Below are 16,372 nucleotides of genomic sequence, written 5' to 3'. Positions count from 1 at the left end.
TTATTGTTGATCTCATTATTGACGATATTATTGTTCATTTTATATTGCCATTTGCATGATTATTTTATATCAAAACTCCCAGTCAATTATTGCATTTTAAGATTAACTTTGAAACAGTTAATCAAAGGTTGGTGTTCCCTGTTAATCTCAATAGGCTTTCAAGCTTAACCGTAACTTATCACTTTTCAATAGTTAAACATTGACAATTTTCATTCAACTTTATTTGCGATTGAATTATTTCTCTCTATTTTCACCATCATAATAGGATAATCATGTTGATTTGATTGTGAACAGCAAACAAAATATACTGATTATCTAATTACAGTTTGTTTGATTTACCAGTAAACTTGGGCTCAACAACAAGCAAAAAAAGGATAAGCTTGTTACTCTCAGCAGGTTGTATTATCAATATAAGGCTGTAATTTTTTATAATAATATATTAAAAGTTAATTTTGATGATTAAAGAAAAGTTACATTTTCATTTCTACTCAATGTTAAGACATAATTGTCACAATTAATGTCTAATTGTCCTCATGATTATATGATGCTAATGAGGTTGGTAAACAAGTTGCCTTTAATTGTTTGCAATTAAAAGTAAAACTTGATCAAATGTCTTTTGTAAGCTTCACGCTGAGTTGAACATTAATTACAAAAGAATTGGTTAATTGTGGTTAAATTTTGGTCAGTAATGAAAGGAAAAACAGTTTACGTAAAAAGAGGTTCATGAGTAAACATTTGATGGGACAAGATAGGCCTTTTAGGTTGAGTTAACTCACAACCTTCAGCCTGATTAAACGATGAGAGTCAAGCTGAGGATGAAAGGGAAATGAAATTCAGTGTAAATTAATTGTCATCAATAACAATTTGCATCATTTTTACCATGATAACATGATAATGATGGTGAAATTGAATTGAGATTGAAATTTGTAATTAAATTAAAATCAAATTAAAAAAAGTTTGATGAACTAAATAGAGAGCAAAATTGAAAGTCTAACAAAAGACGAAACAACAATTAACTCTCATGAGATTATGATTATTAATGATATTGTTTGGGATTGAATTAAATGACAAAAGTTGAGCGAAAAGGGTTAAAACTTTTTCCTATTTTCTTCTTTTCTCTATTAAATTAAATTAAAATGTTATCAATTAAAATATTGTTACCAAAAAGCTGAATCTTAATATAAATACGAAAAAAGATGATTTAGTTGATTGTCAAAGGAAAAGTGAAACTCACCATGAACAACTTGAATAATGGTAAAGATGAAAAGGGTTAAACAGCAAAGAATCAGTTGATTGATGATATTATATTAATCTTTTAGGTTTTCATTACTGTAATGATTAAAATGAAAAATCAATATAAACCTAAATAGTGTTGATTGTCTTGTGAACCGTTTAATATCACGCAAAAATGAATAACATTGACTGGTAATGATATTCATCATTTCCTAAGTTCATTTAAAGGCATTTTAATTGATCAATTGTTCATTTAATTGCAGCACATTCGTGATTAAGACAATTAAATCATTTACAGTTTGGTTCTAGTTTTAATTGTAAAAATTAGAAATGCAATTAAAGTGGAAATGAAAATTGTCATTGCAAATGAAATACAGTTTTGTTTCATTTTGTCAATGTTTCTTTTACTTTTGTTTCAATATCTTTTCTTGTGAATCAAATTCAATTAAAAAAAGATATTTATAGTTGATTCATTTTTCATCATATTTTCTTTCATCCTCATCATTCTGATTATCATCCCGATCATCCTGAATATTACATACAATTTATGAAAATAAAAATATGCTCAACAGGAGAGTGAAGATGATAACAGTAAGAGGTCTCAGCCCTTTATCATCATCAACAGAAGAAGCAATATTTTTCCATTTTGATTTACTTTTTTTTTCTTCTTCTTCACCATCTTTATCATTCTCATCCTCATCTATCCTGATCATCATAATTATCATTCAGTATTCAAATTTTTATCATGACCTTTTTGGCAACAACAAACAACATTCATTTTCAATCATTGTAACCTGTTTAGTCTTGTTTCAATTTGTTTTCAACGCCAAATCAAGTTGAAGCAAAGAAGCAAAGAAGAAGAAGAAGAAAAGTAAAAAAAAATTTCATTTCCAACATTTATTTTCATTCTCATTTTCAATTCCTTTTCATATTTCTTACATCATTATCATCATTTGTTTATATCATCATCATCAACATCAAAATCAACATCATCTTCGTCATCATTTGAAGCCATTTTTTTGTTTCGTTTTTTCTTTTCCTTTTCTTTAAAGTTTCGCCTGAAGAGAGATTTATGAAGTCAACCTTTAAAACAGATACATCATTTGTTTCCGTTGTTACCGTGGAAATTATGATCAAGATGAAACTGAAGATGATGATGATGAGAAAGAGACTCAATTCATTAATTCCCCTTTTAATCTTGTATTTAAATCGTTTCCAGTTCCCTCCTACTGTTCAGAGTTTTACTCTTCATCTTCATAACAACAAACCTAAATATCTTCAACAACAACATCTTAATACATTAGTCCAATCATCTTCATCTTCATCTTTTTTTCCTCTTTCTTCTCTTTCTTCCCTCTTCTTCTTCTGATTTGTATAGCAAAAATTGTTATGGATTAGGCTAAACTTGATATTTACCTTGTCGAGGTTTTGTTACCTTTGTTTCCTTACATCAAAACTCCAATACAATCAAATGTTGTCCTTCATTATAATTTTATGTCTTTGATTAATTTGTTAATTTTTCTTCTTCTTCTTACCATCAAAAGTCAATAATCTTGATTAATTATCATTTGTTAACCTTAAATATTACACCAACAAAAGTAATTGAACAGAAAAGACAACAAAAAATTTCTCATAAAATGATCATCATTCACAAAAGCTAATCACCATCATAATTATGTTAATCATGATAATCAGGATAATAATGCATCGCCTACAGGTTTGAAATGAAATCAATATTAATGAACAATTTGAACAATGAAACGATTAATCTTGTAACCAGCTAAAAACAATAACTGAATCCATTGGTTAAATTGATCAACTGATCAGATTTGATGATTAAAAGTTATTATAATAAAGTGATTGCTCGAGTAAACGTGAAAAAAGGTTGGCATTAAGTGACTGGTAAAAGGTGGTTGGTAGACATTAATTGTAACCTGGATGCGTCTCTACGCAGCATTGGAGGTTGAACTTACTTGGCCTGATAAATGGTTGCTCTTGACTTGCCTTTGCATTCTGACAATGTTCATGTTCATCTTCATTTCTCATCTTTACCTGCGCATGATTTTGGGTGTGGTTCATCAATTCTGATCCATTCATTGCTTCACCATGAAAACTGATGATGATGATTGAAAGAAAAAATCAACTCACCAGAAAAAAAAGAGAAAAATATAAAATGAAATAAAAAATAAAAAACGATGATGAGAAACAAAAGCGCCAGAATCCAACAGTGAATCTTCAATTAAATTTTTGTTCAAAAAAAGTCTCAGCAGGAACATTTTAACATTGAGTTTATGATTTTTTTTTACCTTTTTGCTTTACACCTTAACATTTCTTTTCCCTCACAATACGGAAAAAATGCTTTCTTCTTACCTTTCTTATTTATCTGTTATTGTTGTTACATTGATAATCAACTGAACAATAACAATAACGCGTCCAGTTTTTTGGGGAGTAAAGAAGAAAAAAAGATTTCATTTTTTGTTCGCATTCACTTTGAACTAAACCTTCACTCCCACTTTGACCCACTCCTTTTTGTTCAACACTTTTCTGTGATTTTTGATCGAAAGGTTTGAAGGTTCAATTTTCACTTGAGACTTGTCATATTTATTGAAACTCATTGGTCAACTTTGAATGATCAACGTTTTTGCTCGAGTTTGAAGTTCGTTCAAAGTTGAAACATTGTGACATTAAACTATCGCTTTGTCATGAATTTACCATGGATTTTTATGAAAACTCAACAATGTCAAGGGAAAAATGAAACGAAGTGTAAAGCAATAACGAAGTTTGAGTTTTTGAACATTAACCTTTAAGACTCGCTAGACCTTATGATTGCCGTTTTGGTTCGAGTTTTATCATCCATTGGAATATATTTAAGGATTAAATTTTATATTGAGCTTCATCAACCATTTTGATTTCAGATTAAATGTTTTTTTTTTCATTAAAATTAAAAGTGTTTTTAAACTCTAAACGGGTTTTGAATGAAACTTGAAGCATAACCTTAAACTGTTTCATTGCAAATATGATTGACTGAATATATTTATGCTAAGTGTTGATATTATAAGCAAAAAAGGGTTAAATTGTTCATTGCATTTATTGATTGCATTTGATTTGTTGAGGCCAAGAAAAGAAATGAATCGATCAATTTGTTTTTAATAAGAATCACTTTTCACTTTTGTTTTAACCATTTTTTGTTTTTTGTCCAAGTTTTAAGTTATTGTTTGCATTTATTTCAAGCTGATTGTTTTGTTGAAGCTCGGTTGATTGTTGAAGTTGATTGTTTGATAAATGATAAGAAGTGTAAAATAATAATAATAAGTGACAGTTATACTAAAGGCTATAGCAATAATTATCATAGTTAATATAATTAATTAATTAATTTAATATGAAGTTGCAACATGAAGATGAGACATATGAGGTAGAGTATGACCTGGGTATAAGGAGGGTGCATTAGCCACTGGTGAGAGTTCATTTGAAGGCGGTGTGGGAAGTCCACCTGGTCCATTTGGATGGCAAACATACCAATCAGTTAAATGGGTCCCGTGATGAAGTGAATTTGAATTGAAGACCGGTGTGTTACCGGTTAAATTGTTGTTACTACGATTGGAAAGGGAGGAAAAATTAGTGTATGGATGGAGTCCATTGTGAGGTCCAAGAGCACCGTACAAATTGGTGTTACTACTGCTGTTGCTGTTGCTATTTGAATTGCTATTAACATTGTTTGATGGATTGTTACTGGTGTTGCTCGAGTTGTTGCTTGAATTGTTGGTGTTACTTCCATTGCTGGATGAGGTTGGCGTTAAACTGTTGCTGTTGTTGGTCGAGTTGTTGGTGTTACCGTTACTTGGATTGTTGCTGTTGTTGCCAGTGTTGCTGTTTGTGTTACCATTGCTTGAATGATTTACATTTTGTAAATGATTTGAATGGTTAATTAAGGGGTGATGGGAAGAGGCTGAGGTTGGCCCATGATGTGGATGGTGGTGTGGATGATGGGATGGATGTGAATAGAGAGAGTGTTGATGATGGTGAGGTGCATGATGATGGGATGTTGGTGCTACTAGTCCAGGTGGTTGGAGTGGTGAACCATGATGGTGAAGAGGTGAATGGTACAGAGATGAGTTTGAATTGGATGAAGGTGAAGTGTGATGTTGATGTTGTTGTTGGGATTGTTGAGAGGGTGGCTGAAGGTGGCTTGGATGGTGTCCCGAAAGGTGTGAGTGATGAAGTAAATCCGATGAAGATGAGTTGCCATTGATTGAACTTGTTCCGTGATTGCTGTGGTTTGAAGATGAGTTTGGGCTAAGGTTGTTTAAATTTAAATTATTAACATTATTATTATTATTGTTGTTGTTGTTGGTGTTGGATGAGTTTAAATTGCCTAACGGTGTACCCAACAGTTTAGCTTGAAGTTCACTTTTTGAATCAATTAGGTCACCCGTTGTTGATAGTGGGGCAGACGATGTATTCCTCATGGTTGTATCACCGTCAAGTGAGGATGGAGGTGGACTACGACCGTGAACTTTCATGTGTTTCCTCAGTGAACTTGGATGGGTATAACTCTTATCACAACCTCGAATCTTGCAGTTGTAGGGTTTGTCACTTGTATGAACATGACTATGCTTCTTACGGTCAGAAGAGTTGGCAAATTTTCGGTCACAACCTTCATATTCACATTTAAATGGCTTTTCTCCTGTAAACAGAAAAAAAAGGTCAACAAGATGAACAGAATGAACATTATCATCATGAAACAGAGAAGGATAAATAGGAGGATAAAGAGAAGAAAAATGGAATGAAAAATCAATAAAAATCAATGAAAGCTCAGTGAAAGAAAATCGATGAAAATGCAATGAAAAGTCAATGTTTTCACACTTTTACAGTCAATGAATCAATTGCATCTTCATTGAAAAACTGTTTTCCAGTTTTTTTTCAGTTTTTTTCAATTTCTTCAACTTTTATGGTTTTTTCAATCTTTTTGTGCATCTTTCAGTTGTCTTTCAAGTCGGCTTTGAGGGCCATAATTGGAAGGGATTCAAGTCTTACCTGTATGAGTTCGCCTGTGAATCTTGAGATTTTCACTTCGGGCAAAAACTTTGTTACAAACTGTACATGCAAAGGGCTTTTCACCCGTATGAACCCTAATATGGTTAACCAATTTGTACTTGGCTTTGAAGGGTTTCCCGTTACGAGGACAATCTTCCCAGTAACAGGTGTGATTGGAGCACTCGGGTCCACCAACATGATCATGGGTTATGTGTTGCACAATGTCACCCATACCTGGAAATGAACGATTACAGGTTTTCCTTGGTGAAGGTTGATTCGGATCAATCCATAGACAAGTCATAATCTCCTGTTTCACTGAACTGGGAGTTGATCTCATGTACCTGAGAAGGGCTGCCGTTGAAGAGGGATGATGATGTGTACCAGGGTGATGGTGCATCGTTAAATGGGAAGGTGTAATCATGTTGTGGGCATGATGAGCCACTGCAGCAACCATAGACTGTTGATGGTGATGATGATGATGGGCTGCAGCAGCAGCAGCACTAGCCGGATGATGATGATGATGATGGTGATGGTGGTGGTGAGGATCAATCAGTGAGGGATGAAAAAATAAATCACTATCCGAACTATGTCCATTGGGCACAAAAAGTGATGAAGTTTGTGAGTGACTGAAAAAATCACGAGAAACTGGATAATTATAATTTCGATCCATAATAATATAATATAATAATATAATAATATATACACAATTTGACAAAAAAACACAAACAAACAAACAACAAAAAAATGTATTCCTAATTAGTGTTACTCTGTTGGCTTTTTTTGTTGCTTTTTTTACTTTCAAATTTTTACTTAATTCCCAGTTCTTGTTGTTGTTGTTGCTGCTGCTGTTACTACTACTGATGCAGATGATGATAATGATGATGATAAGTGAACACTATTTTACAGGAAGGAGGAGATTTAGCATCACCTTGAAGACATGAGCCGATCTGATGGTGAACCATGCGCATCTTGATGGGAAGGCGTGCGCACCAAGTTTAGCTCAACCAACGGAAAAAGAGAAAAAAAAAGTTTTCTTCTCTTCTTCATCTTCATCTTCATCTTCTCATCTATACAACATTATCTATATCATGATATTATATACACATAAACATTGCGTAAAGTAAATTTACACTGTCATCTGAGCTTATCTCAATCTTAAACTTTCAACCTTTTCTCACCAATTTTGGGTGAAAAAATAGCTTCAATTTTTCATCTTTCATCAATTTCATTTCGCGATTGAGTAAAAATTTCAAAAACAAAAATTTAAAATGATTGATAAAACTGAGTTATTAATGAAAAACAGATTCAGATTAAAAGTGAAGGGAAGTTTGCTTCAATTGAGCCAATCCTCTTCAACTAATAATATCAATTTTTGATTCAACCTCAACCGACTTTAATATAAACTGAATTAGTTAACATTTGAAAATAATTATCAACTGAATTTGCGAATTGAGAAGATAAATAAACAATTATTACTTCGTTTTCATGTTAACCATCTAATTGACTCCCAAGTCAATGCTTATTCATTGTTATGTCAACAAAAGGATTGAAACCTTTAATCCTCTCAGGAAAAGATAACAACACTTTATCCAGTTTTGTATCTTTTTTTTCATCCTTCTCATCATCATCATCATCATCCCATCATCATTGTCATGTTATAAACTCTTCTCTCTGCTAAACATTCAGTTGTTGAAAGGTTGGTCATGAAGATGATGATGATGATGAGCATCAGTTTTCAGTGACTAAGCCTATAGCTTTATCCTAACACAGATATTGTTAATATTTGCTCATTCATAATATTATCATCCGCATCTTCATCTCTCTTCCAGCAAACCCAGTGGCTTTGACATATCTATCAACATAATTGGTCTTCCCATTATTCTTGCCATTAAACGTCTGTTCTCGTCACTTTCCTAGTAACACAAAAATAACTTTTTTTTCCTCTTCTTCTTCCTCATCATTTCATCTTGTTCAGTCTTTTTTACCATTCCTTACCTTCATCATCATCAGTGTCTTCAAATGATTTTTGGCCCATTTAAATGGGTCACTTCAATCTAAATAATGTTCACCTTTTCACTGATCTTCATTTAATCTTGTTGAGAAATGGATGTTCATTTATCCTCATCATTACTGTTTTGTCATCATCATTATTCAATATTGCACATTATAAACACACAGTTTGTCAGGGAAAAGCAAAACATGCCAATAACAATAGTTAATCATTTATCCTTTTAATTTTATCCTCCATTAATCAACTCATTGTGCTTATTAAACTTGCACTTTGTGAAACTTGCAACATGAACTGGTTAAGCTTATAATCATGATTCAACAATCAACTTATATTTTTAAATCAACATTTCTCCTTTTTTCCCTTCATTCACATTTCAAGTAAACCTCTTTTTTTTTGCAAATTCATGCATTTCATGATTGAAACTAGATTGTGAACAATTTAACAAACATATTTAGGTTATAACTTAAAATAAAAAGCTCAATACAAGTAAACCTAAAATGATCAATGAAACCTTCAAAAGTAAATGGTTCAAAGCTTCATTCATCTCTCTGTAAATGAGTGTCAGCAAGAAGAAGAAGAAGAAAAAGATGAGTAAAGATGAGAAGAAGAAAAGAGTTGATCTTCTTTACCTTTTCATCTTGGTTCATTGTGAAACATGAAAAGACTTTGAGAAGATACAATTTAAAGAAAAAGAAGCAAAGAGAAAGAAAAAAAAACTGTCGTAAATCAAAACATCTTTAGGTCGAAATAAAAAGCCATAAACTGGACAGTAACCAAACTGACCTCTTCACCCTAAAGAAATTATGCCCTTAAATTTTTCGCTCTATTGTCCTTTGACTCCCTTCGCCCTATGGCCTAAGGCCATCATCATCATCACCAAGCACTAGCACCATCAGCTTCAAGATGATCATCATAATAATAACCATTAACCGTCAAGATTTGTCTCTTTCAGTTTCCCAAAAACATGATTAATCTTTGCCATTGAAATCGTTAAATGAAACAGTCTCGATGTACTTTAAAGGTTAACCTGACAATAAACTGTTTTGCCATCGATACAACTTTCGACTGTGACTTTGATTAAATTTAATTCAACAATTTACTTTTACTTGTTGGCGCGATTCCGTCCAATTAAACACTTTAATTTTGAGTGTTGACCCATTGACTGGCTGAACCTTTTTTTACACCTTTAACAACCTTTAACCTCAACCTTTTCATTATTATTTGGAAAGACACAAATCAAACAATTACTCTTCTATGGACCAATAATAGTGTAATTGAAGGATTGATTTATTTGTTTGATTGTTTGGGTTGTCAGAGTGGGAATTGACCTCAAAATTGAATCTCAAGTTACACACTTTACCTCATTATTTAATTATGTCCTCTTACAGTGTTAACAAGCGTATATATTGTTGTCATTTGATTTGCCTTTGAAGACTAGAAATAAAAATACCCAAAATTAAATAGTTTTTGCCTTTGATTTTGGTTAGGCCTTTCAATTGTTTTGCATTTTCGGGTTATTTATTTATATTCATTTGCCTTTTTGTTTATTATTTGTTTATTGTGTCTCCTGAGGAGTTAAAAGATACAGCTTTTTAGATACTAATGGCCTAAAATGGTAACAATTACATTTGAATATATTACTGTACATGGGAGAGGAAGAAGAAAGGAAAGAGATGATCAAGAATGGGATGAGAAAGAAGATGAGAAAATGAGATTGACAATCCTCATTGGTTTTGATATTGACCTTATTATGAACAAAAAAAAGAGACACTCTTTTGTTCATATTGGCTTTTGGCTTCACTCTGGTGAACAATATAATAAAATAAGGATCATCATCATCAACATCATCTTCTTCTTCATCAATATCAAACATTATCTTCTCTTCATTATTATTATTAAGATGAGGATGTAAAAACTGTTAAAGGTTTATTGTGTCCCTTCATGTGGATGTGTCTATGAATGTGTGTTTCAATCTCACGCCAAATAAAACTGGCTACATTATAATGGTTTCCTTCAACTGCCTTTAACTGTTGGTTTTCAGTGTGTTGTTACTTTGATACAATTGAAAATCAATTCCTTCCCAGCAATATAATTTAAATTGCTTGGCTTTTGCTGTCAGTATAAGTGTGTCTCTGTCATTTGGCTGAATTAATCAATTTTCATCAATCAAATCTGAAAAATAGAGAGAAAAGAGAAAAAATCAAATTTACAATTAATCAAAATAAATTGAGCTCGAAAGTCCTTCTTTCTGATTTCACAGCAATCAGGATAAATGGTGAACATACACATTAACCTTTTGGCTTTTGTTTTAATTTTCATTCAATACAAAAATTCCTTGACTCTATCCTGAACCTGCAATACGATTATTGGGATAACTTGATTTGCGTTCAAATTAAAAGTTGTCTTATTACTGTTAACATCATGATAAATTGTTAAGCAAATAAGAAAGTTGTTACAAGTTGTTCCCATAGCATTTGTTTGTTTCACCTTACTCTAAGTAAATATTCATATGAAAAGGTATGTTATTATCCACTTAAGTTAACCTTTTTTCATTCATCATCTTTTCAACGGTCTTCCTCTTCCTTTACACTTCTCTCTTTTTTTATCTTCTTACTCTCTTTCCTATCATCTTGCTCATCTTTCTTTCTCTTCTTCCTTCCATTCACTTTCTATTCTCATCGTTTTTTGGCTCAAAAATCAATGTCAATGTCAATTGAATGATTCAACATTCAATTGAAGAACCTTTTCTTCTCCGTCTTAGGCCTCTTCTCCTGATCAAAGCCTTATTAGCCTAATTATCCACTTTTAACCATGTAAACAATTAGATGTTGATGTACTTAGATGGGAACCAAATCTTTAATTTTTTTTGTTCAATCCTTCCCTATCCGTCAACAGCAAATTGAATATCAAGGCAAGTCAAAGGTTAAAATCGCCAAAGAAGAACCAAGCGTCGGATTATTAATTAGTTACCCATTTGGTGTCCGTCCATTTCACGTCCAGTTGGTAGCATGTGTGTTGAAAAGCGATTAACATGTGGTCCTAACCAACCATTATTTCTGGTTGTGTCAATTATTTTTAAGCTACTGAATTATCTTCATGCTCTTCCTCTCTTCCCATTGTCATCAGTAAAACCAACGGAATTTTAAAAATTTGTCCTTTCATTTGCACTAGTTTTTGTCAAAAAAAGAGAGGAAAATGAATTTGGTTAATGAAGGACAATAAAGTAAAGATGCTGCATCTGCTGGATAAACTGAGTAAAATTAAACTAACAATTAATGAAAGGAAAAACAATAAATTAAATTAATTAGATTAACCTTTATCCCGGCAGACTTTCGATGATCATGTCAAATCACAGTTGAAAGGATAATGATACAGAAAATCCATTTTAATGTCTCCTGGTTAAGTCTCCATTCAAATCCTATCAAGTTTAGGGTTATTGTGATACTCATTGAATTGTAAGTCTTGAATAGATGTCTATCCTTCGTCTTCGGGAATCGGTATTCAGATATTTTGATCCAACGCCAAGTCATCAAGACCCTGGAAAATAAAAAACAGAACAAATTAACATGAGTAATATCAGAAGAAGGAACAGATCTCTAAAGACTTTTAAGACTTCAGTTTAACAGACGATTCATTATTTCTATATCATCTAAACAACTTCTATTTTATTTCTTACCTTAAATTCTTTTGGTTGGATATTTCCAATTTTTCTCATTTTCACAATCTGTACATTAATAATAATTCAATCAAATAATGAAGGTACATTAACCTACCAGATGTTAGTGACTTGAAATAGCTTATGTACACAGCAAGTACTATTCATTGAGCAAAAAATGTAAAATTAATTGAAATTCAATCAAATTACTTGTTTTAAACATTATACAAAGTAACAATTTATACTCAAGATGACTAGTTAAATTTAATTTGTCTGAAAAAGTAAATTTTCTTGATAAAATCTTTAAATTTCAATCTAAACTTTCATTATTTAACATGAAAACAAAGGGGTTAAGGGACTATTGAATAATTTACTATCCTTATCTGATGGGTTACTGTAGATGACTGGTAAAACAGAAATGGATAAACACTGTTTTTAAGCGTTGTGTTATGGTTCAAATGTTGCCCTTTACAATTGACTGTTTGCTTTGTGGTTATATTATTTTATTTTATTAGCAAGCTAATTTGATATCAAATTACAAAAGTTACATACTTTTTGACACCTTTTAACTTTGTCAACTGATAATCACCTTTGACCTGATAACTTGATACGCTGAAAAAAGTCACAGTTGAGTGACAATGTTGTTGTCCATATCAGTGTCATTATCTGAACCCTTAAAAAAGTCATTCTCATCTGATAAAGTCAATGGTTTCTTTTTGACTTGACACTTCAAAAAAAAGCCAAACCAAACCAAACCAAAAAAGCCAAAAGCCTATCTTCATAGTAAGCGTCATCCTCACCATCTTTACCATCTTCATCTTTCTCATCTTGACTCCATCTTTACACATTTTTATCTTGTTAACATGTTAAACATTTTATCCTGGAACACACAAACATATCACATTAATTACTCTTTGATTGCTCCTAAGTTTACATGGATTACAATCGGCTTTCACCTTTTGAGGCAACCTCTTTTTTTTCAGATGCAAAAAGTGAAAATAATTTGACACAAAATTATTCAACCTTTTTGTGGGCAAGTTTTATTAAGGTGAAGAAGCAATTCATACACACATAATACACAAACACACAAGAATATTTGTACTTATAATAATATCTCGAGTCTTGGGAGTTTTCATTGTCAAATAACACAATGTCAAAAAAATGGCCTCAGGTCTCCATTGAAAAGGTCGTCTTCTTTGGGTCTAGGTTTGTTGTTATTTCCTCCAACAGTTGAAAAGATGACGAAGATGAGAATGATGACGATGAAGAAATGAATGACAAATGTTTCCGTGGATGTTTTTTGTGTGTATTATTTTGAATACCTAAGTAATAATATAATATAATCCATTCTAACGATAATATTTTGTTTGGCTTTTCTTCAAAGAACAAGAAGTAACCTCTTTTATTCTTCTTCTTCTTCTTCTTCTTCCATTATCATGATGATTATTATTATCATTATTATTAATGTTAATACAAATCTAAACGGGAAGAAGAAAAAACTGTTTCAATTGAAAAATTTGTATTGTATACAGTTGATTCTAATTTCCCATTAGATTGTCAACAGTAGAATCATTTACACTTTTGGAATCAAGTTTCACCTTTCACCAATAATTTGGGTCAATTTTTGTTGTTAACCAGATTCAATTTTACATTAACACTTAAAATAAAACACAAAACAAACATTAATCAACACTTTCAATTAAAAACCTCAATGTTGTTTGATAAAATCAAAAACAATACCAAACAATGGTTCTTAGGCTTGGCAATAGATGTCAATGCTCTACCTCTTTGTTTAGTTTTTTTTCTCGAGTGGGTTTTCATTTCTTAATCAAATTACCTCACTTTTTGATCAAAGTTAATTTTGGATAAAACTGATTTCTGTCATGCTTCACTTATTATTTTCTGTAGATTGATTAGATTAAATAAATATTCATTGATTTAGTCAGTTTAGCCTTTTTTTAATCTACTCAACTTTAAATAATTCATCTGTCTCTTTCTTTATCTGTGTGTCTTTCGCTCTCCTTTAAGATGTTGGCAAAAAAAGGTAAAAATGAGAACAAAATGGTTTTACTTGCTACTTTATTTTAATTCATATTCAGTTAAATGATTTTACGCTTTTCAATCAAGTCAAGACGTTTTTTTTGTTTCGAACTGCAGTTTGACTCAGTTTCTTGCCAACCTTGCCACTTACCATTATTATTACCATTGGATTTAACCTGGTTTAACCTTTAACCTGGCGAAAGGTAAGAAGACCTCAGCATCTTCATCTTGAGCTTCTTGTTACAATTTTTGCTTTCTCTTACTTTAAACATAATAGTATATCTAAACTCTCTTGAGAGATCAATGGTACAAAACGTTTCGACATGACGCTAATCCTTATCAGTTGAGAAAACGTTAAACGAAAAGATTTGCTCAAGTAAGTAAAATAAAAGAAAGGTATTCCTTTTGCTGAATAGGCAAAGTTAAACCAGAAAACCATCTTGCAAGAGTTTTTGCGGTTTGTAATAGTTTTAAATTATGACAACCTTATTTTTATATTATAATCTAGCAAACCAACAAAAATCCTGACTTTGTCAAATCCACTGATTATCATTATCATCATCCACATCATCAAAATGATCATTATCAGCATTATTCACATCATAATCATCACGGCCAAGTTAACGTTTCAAATGCGTAAGTCCATCTTCACGAAAGGCAAAAATGAAAAGTCTTTTCTCTTCTTTTTATATTCATACGTTTTTATAATGAAATGATTTTTGATTAACTTGATTCGCATTATTACTACCAGCTCTAATAACTTTTCCCATTCAAATACACATTTTTATTAACATTTATTATTGTCAAGTTAGTCTCGGACACTTGATATTTCATCTTAACCATAAAAAAATAATGCTTGGATTAGTCTCGCTGTTTTAACATTATTTAACATCAGTTTGTCTTGCCTTTTTTACTACTAACTGTACATTCGATCTGCTTCATCAACTTTCAATAACCTTTTTTTACAGGTAAACAATTTATCTATGACTGTAAAACTGGTTGAGGATTTTTTTTCAACTTATATTGTCTTCTTCAATTTAATGTTACTATTTAGCTTTGTGTTTCTTGCTGTTGTTGTTTCTGACTTGGATTGCTGTGTGCAAAGAAAAAGAATAACAATTTAACTTATTCGTAAGTACCATTGACCTTACCAATGAGCTGTTAAATTATCTAATAATATTATTAATAGTCGCTAATCTATTTAGATTCATGCAGAAAAGTAATCAATTGGAGCAATTTGTTTCCCTTTAATTTGCAAACTGGAAGCTGCATAACCATTGCAAGTTGCTATTAGACGGTGATAAAGATGAATTAACAATCAAAGGATTTGGCTGTTTCAATTAAATGTTGTACCTGTTGCAATATGCTGTTTGAATCAACATGAGTTGAAACAATCATTTATGCAAAGCCAAAAAATTGAACTGTTTATATTCAACTATCTTTATTATGAGATGCAGAATCATGTGTTAATGATGCATTTGACAAGATTGAAATAACATTCTGATCTCATCATCATCGTCATCAACATAATCATTATTCAGGTAAGAAAGATGATGAAGAAAAAAAGCTGCAAAACATTCTTAATCAACAGCTTTTCATTTTCAATCAGTTGATCAGTTTCAATAGCTTACAACACCTTTTTTATGCTCTGTCAATCTTAGTTAACAATTACAAGTTGATTTGTTTTTTTCTTTTCAGGTAAAAAGAAAAGTATTGAGATAAAAATGAAAACGATAATTCATTTTCTCATCAACTGCAAGTTTAATGGCATTTGAAGATCACTGGAAAAATGGTTTATTCAAAAGTGGACGAAAATTTTTGCATAATAATAATTGAATCATCTTGTAACCATAAGCAGCTTATTCTACCTCAGTGATGAACAGAATCTGGTGAATGGTGGTAATCAGAGGCGGAAAAATGTCCAAATATCTCAATACCGACTAATAACTACCTTGAACCATCAATGGAATCGATGAATTTGTGACTGACTAACAAGCTTCAAAGATTGTCCTTCCTCTTTCAATATGCTGTTGGACTTGTGTTCTTGGTCGTAAAAATGAAACGCATTCACTTACTATTCTGAATATACTACTTTTTAATACATACCTTTGTGCCGTCCTCTCTGATGATGACAGTTAAATAATAATTGTATACCATATTGTACTTTGCGATTGTTGTTGTTACTGTTATTGTAACAATGATTGAAGCTTAAAAGAAATACGGTTTGACACTATTAAAGTAAAAAGGTCTTTTATTAACACAAATCAGATTGTTGTTGATAAACTTTCAACTGAAGCAACTTTGCCTTTCAACTAAATCCTAATCCAAAATGTTATTTTTTGTTTTCTCATATTTTTGTGGTTCCTTTTGTAATATAATAGAGTTAAATCCTTTTTTTT

At 31.5% G+C, this 16,372-nt stretch overlaps 1 protein-coding gene and 3 long non-coding RNA genes across 6 annotated transcripts; 2 read left to right on the top strand and 2 right to left on the bottom strand.

Moving 5' to 3' along the window:
• Window positions 1-4,590: 4,590 nt before the first annotated feature.
• LOC107364308 (uncharacterized) lies at window positions 4,591-7,148 on the bottom strand. The gene is made up of 2 exons (XM_015931646.3): window positions 6,268-7,148; window positions 4,591-5,917 (listed from the first exon to the last, which is right to left on the bottom strand). Exons 1-2 carry the CDS (start codon window positions 6,935-6,937, stop codon window positions 4,608-4,610), a joined length of 1,980 nt encoding a protein of 659 aa, XP_015787132.2. The 5' UTR covers window positions 6,938-7,148; the 3' UTR covers window positions 4,591-4,607.
• Window positions 7,149-9,815: 2,667 nt separating this feature from the next.
• Window positions 9,816-13,684, bottom strand: LOC107364286 (uncharacterized). 2 transcript variants are annotated; one of them, XR_016200300.1, is made up of 5 exons: window positions 13,532-13,665; window positions 11,955-13,411; window positions 11,593-11,815; window positions 11,249-11,445; window positions 9,816-10,450 (listed from the first exon to the last, which is right to left on the bottom strand). It is a non-coding gene; the product is annotated as an uncharacterized LOC107364286 (long non-coding RNA). The 2 variants fall into 2 exon arrangements; XR_001569118.3 differs by having other exon boundaries at window positions 11,955-13,684.
• On the top strand, window positions 10,462-11,413 carry LOC149093416 (uncharacterized). 2 transcript variants are annotated; one of them, XR_016200303.1, is made up of 2 exons: window positions 10,462-10,795; window positions 11,174-11,413. It is a non-coding gene; the product is annotated as an uncharacterized LOC149093416 (long non-coding RNA). The 2 variants fall into 2 exon arrangements; XR_016200304.1 differs by having other exon boundaries at window positions 11,018-11,413.
• Window positions 13,685-13,994: 310 nt separating the features above from the next.
• LOC107364287 (uncharacterized) lies at window positions 13,995-14,775 on the top strand. The gene is made up of 3 exons (XR_016200301.1): window positions 13,995-14,176; window positions 14,251-14,349; window positions 14,482-14,775. It is a non-coding gene; the product is annotated as an uncharacterized LOC107364287 (long non-coding RNA).
• Window positions 14,776-16,372: the final 1,597 nt, after the last annotated feature.

Source organism: Tetranychus urticae, chromosome 3, assembly GCF_039701765.1.
Source record: "Tetranychus urticae isolate SD_2017Ah chromosome 3, NJAU_TeUrti_SD_1.0, whole genome shotgun sequence".
Classification (NCBI taxonomy): Eukaryota; Metazoa; Arthropoda; class Arachnida; order Trombidiformes; family Tetranychidae; genus Tetranychus; species Tetranychus urticae.
This window is presented reverse-complemented; position numbering and strand designations above follow the sequence as displayed.